Source organism: Acyrthosiphon pisum, unplaced genomic scaffold, assembly GCF_005508785.2.
Source record: "Acyrthosiphon pisum isolate AL4f unplaced genomic scaffold, pea_aphid_22Mar2018_4r6ur Scaffold_21376;HRSCAF=23818, whole genome shotgun sequence".
NCBI classification, from domain to species: domain Eukaryota; kingdom Metazoa; phylum Arthropoda; class Insecta; order Hemiptera; family Aphididae; genus Acyrthosiphon; species Acyrthosiphon pisum.
In genome coordinates, this window is record NW_021770836.1 from 1 (window position 1) to 2219 (window position 2219).

At 25.1% G+C, this 2219-nt stretch overlaps 1 protein-coding gene across 1 annotated transcript; it reads left to right on the forward strand.

Moving 5' to 3' along the window:
- Nucleotides 1–130: 130 nt before the first annotated feature.
- LOC100169207 (F-actin-capping protein subunit alpha) lies at nucleotides 131–2024 on the forward strand (the record flags this gene model as incomplete). Its single annotated transcript, XM_029492372.1, has 5 exons — nucleotides 131–182; nucleotides 273–444; nucleotides 804–982; nucleotides 1048–1198; nucleotides 1266–2024. Coding segments are annotated over 5 exons (758 nt in total), but the record flags the coding sequence as incomplete, so codon positions are not given.
- Between the last annotated feature and the right edge of the window lie 195 nt (nucleotides 2025–2219).

Consider the following 2219-nt stretch of genomic DNA (forward strand, 5'->3'; position numbering starts at 1 on the left):
AAGATTGTTTCGGATTTCATACTGCATTCACCTCCTGGCGAATTTAATGAAGTATTCAATGGTAAAATATTTAAGTTAATATTTTATTTTTGTCCATAATTTATTTTGATGTTTTTTTTTTAAATTTTAGATGTTCGAGGCTTAGTTAATAATGATGCACTTCTTAAAGAAGGAACGTGTTGGTAAGTACTCAAATAATTATTTTTTATGATAAAATGATTCTATGAATAATATTATATTATGAATATGTTTTGATGTTATTTTGATTTCAGGGCATTTGCTTTATACAATAAAGAACAAACATTACCTATTAAGTTAGAAAACAGTGAATATCCGGTGCTTATTACTCAATTTAATGATCTAGGATCTAGTAGGTTTTATGATCCTAGATCTAAACAATCATTTAAGTTTGATCATTTAAGAAAAGAGCCATCAAACTATGAGGTAAGTGTGTTGAGCTGTATGTTTTAAACTTGTTTGATTGTACATATAATTTCAATAAGTGCTTAAGATAAAACTAAATAAATATTAGAAAATAACTTAAATGTTGATTATTCAGTGTCATAGGCTTTAGGCCCCCCCAAACATTTCCTACATTTTGTTTTAAGATTATTTAATATTATCAAAGCAAGGTTTTTTAGCCCTCCCCCCCCCCAATTCCAAACACTATTTGCGCCTATGGTCATTGTTATAGTATTGTTATAAAATTAAATATATATTTCCATTTGCTTGATTCAGTGTTGATATTTAACAACATGTTATACAACATTAAAGAAAATATTTATAAAAAAATTAAATTACAGAATTGGGAGCCAGATTCAGAGACAGAAACTTGGCGTTCAGTATTTGAAACAGAATTTACTTCATATACGTCATTACATTATAAACATGGTACATGCAGTGTATTTGCAAAACAAGAAGGTTCTTCCACTGTTATAACAGCTTGCATTGAGGATCATGAATTCCAAGCAAAAAATTTTTGGTTTGTTAATTTAATATGATTAATGCAATAAATTATTTATATATATTTTTTTATCGGATTAAAAGGAATGGTCGTTGGAGGTCTCAGTGGACTCTTACTGTTGGACCAACTAATATAGATGTTTTTGGATTTTTACGAATTCATGTTCATTATTATGAAAACGGTAATGTTCAACTTGTAGCATCAAAAGAAATAAAGGAATCAATCGCATTAACAGTAAGATTTAATTGTTTATACCCATAATATCTAATATATCGTTTTAACATTATATTATTTAATTAAGACTGAAGAGTTAGCTGTTAAAGAAGTTTTGAAAATAGCAGAAGATGCGGAAAATGAGTACCAGATAGCTATTACAGAAAATTATCAAACTATGTCAGAAACAACTTTTAAGGCACTCCGTCGCCAGTTGCCAGTCACTAGAACAAAAATTGATTGGAATAAAATTGTTTCTTATAGCATTGCTAAAGAGTTTAAAACTCAATGACCAATCAAACAATTAATAGTCATTGTTTTATTTTCATGATGCAAAAGACTTAATTGGTAAGTCCTTACGCTTGCTGAAATATTTAAATATTATGAGAAAAGAATCATAATTTGTTTTATTAATTATATCTTTCCACCACTGAGTTAGAAAAAAATTGAACCTTTTAACCAAGGTGTTAGGAAAAAATTGTACAAAACAAAGTGTGAAATTGCTCGCTTAGTATTCAATATAGTTTTTCTTTTATTTGTAAATTTATTGAGGTATAATTTTTATTTTTGTATTTTTAATTTTTATTTATTAATTTTGTTGAGTGTAAACAAAACTTTATTATGAAATTAAGCTTAGATTTGGAAAGTAAACAAATATATTCATTTTTAGTTTAATACATTTTATGCTAAAGTTAAAAGTTCCAAGTGTATTTTATTACTTTTTTGGATTTTAGAACATAAAATAAAGTATATACCTTCAGTTTTTAAACTTAAATAATAAAAATCCATATTTTATAATATTGCAAATGTTAATGAATTTAAAATTAGGTCAATTTCATTAACTATATGTTTTATAACTATTTGTTATGTAATTTAATTTATTAATTTTAATCAAAATTTATCATTATTTTTTTTTTTATTTACAATTTATATTTTATTCAGTAAGAAATAATAACCAAAAGCCAATAATGTATTTAATAGATTTGAAGCACAAATTATTGTGTAAAAACTTAAACTATAGAATATGGTCAATAGTAATTAT